Source organism: Aplysia californica, unplaced genomic scaffold, assembly GCF_000002075.1.
Source record: "Aplysia californica isolate F4 #8 unplaced genomic scaffold, AplCal3.0 scaffold00470, whole genome shotgun sequence".
Lineage (NCBI taxonomy): Eukaryota > Metazoa > Mollusca > Gastropoda > Aplysiida > Aplysiidae > Aplysia > Aplysia californica.
This window is the reverse complement of record NW_004797740.1, coordinates 263,942-265,466: the sequence shown is the minus strand read 5'-3', so window position 1 is coordinate 265,466 and position 1,525 is coordinate 263,942. Positions and strand designations below refer to the sequence as shown.

Here is a 1,525-nt window from a genome sequence, read left to right as displayed (position 1 = left end):
GTGTGTGTGTGTGTGTGTATGTGTTTGCGAGTGCGTGTGTGTGTATGTGTGTGTGAGTGTGTGTGTGTATGTGTGTTTTATCATTATTTTTTAAAAACCTGAAGTATCACGTCAAGCACTCTTAGGCCAAACAATCTGGATATAGGCGATCGAAATTGGGATGCTTGAGATTTGGGAGAAAACCCCCCAGGAAATTCTGATTGAATCGGGATGAGTGGCATGCCTGTACAAATGCACGCAAAATCAGTAAAAACATTTTAAAAAATAAAAATATGACAACCACCTTTCTCCTCTTTGTGTGACTGAGAAACACACAACATTGTCCAAGAAGGCCATCCGCAGTTGAGGAGGGAAGTTGATTTTTAAGTCCCAGTAAGTATCTACCAGCTGGGAGCCTCCTTCTTTAAATTTAAGACATTGTTAAACAGGATCATGCAAAATGTGAAAATGTTGATATCAATTCAATAGAACCTACCTGCCAAAGCATGTGCATCGCCATCAAAAACTTGCTTGCGGGCTCTGTGCAAATCCTTGAAGGCTGCAAGTATCTGCAAAGAGGAGAAAACACATCATACAGTTTAAATTACTGACCGAAGATATTTTTAAAACAAAGTACGAGGTGATCATAGAAAGCTTCTGAGTCTTCAAACATTACAACACTAAACCCATGAGAGGCACAGACACAAGACAATATAAAACTATATATTTAGAATTTTGGTAAAATTTCTCTCTGTATTCTGAACCTGCTGGGCTTGCATTTGATTAGGATCTCAAAGCATACTTAGCATACACTGTATATAATATTATCAATACTTTAACAAGCAAAATGTTATATATGTATGGAACCATTTAAGACAGGACACTGTGGAATCAGACGCTTGTCAATTTCTGGGAATGTGGAATTATATTGTTATCATCTTAAAGCTTGTTCATTTATCCTGCTTTTGATGAAAACAATATCTTTCTACTTTGAACAGAAGGCAAGAAATTTGTGATTGAAGGATGTGGGAGTCGCTTTGTAATAGAGTGAAAATAAAATGGCCCCTAAAGTTTAGCTACATCCATAGATTGCAAAGTCTGGAAACTGTATATTTATTGTGCCTTTAAACATTTGTTGGGACAATCCACAAATGTTTTTAAACAGACTTTTAGGGATGTTAAGTAAAAAAAAAAAAAAAAAAAAAATTTGCCAAAACTGACAGGAAAATGCTTAGTTTCTTCGATTTCGCTACGTTGAAGAGCACCTGATTTCACTACGACGATGGCTACACTTATTTTTACGCATTTCACTTAGAATGAATCACCAATAGTCTTATTGTATCTTCCTTCCCACTTCCCAATATATGTCGGGAGGGAGGGCTGTACGCATATATGAGGCTATGCATAATATATAATATAAACATAGGGCTAGGCCTACATATGAGAGAATGAGAAGACAAGAGACAGAGAGAGAGACACAGAGAGAGAGACACAGAGAGAGAGAGACACACACACACACACAGAGAGAGAGAGAGAGAGAGAGAGA

General features: G+C 37.2%; 1 protein-coding gene across 1 annotated transcript in view; it reads right to left on the bottom strand.

Annotated features, from left to right (window-relative positions):
- LOC101850503 (complex III assembly factor LYRM7) overlaps nt 1-1,525 on the bottom strand; it is a 10,892-nt gene that overhangs the window by 8,469 nt on the left and 898 nt on the right. The window contains exon 2 of the mRNA XM_013086466.2: nt 476-548. Within this exon, the coding sequence (XP_012941920.1) occupies nt 476-548 (73 nt within the window). The remainder of the gene's footprint in view (nt 1-475; nt 549-1,525) is intronic.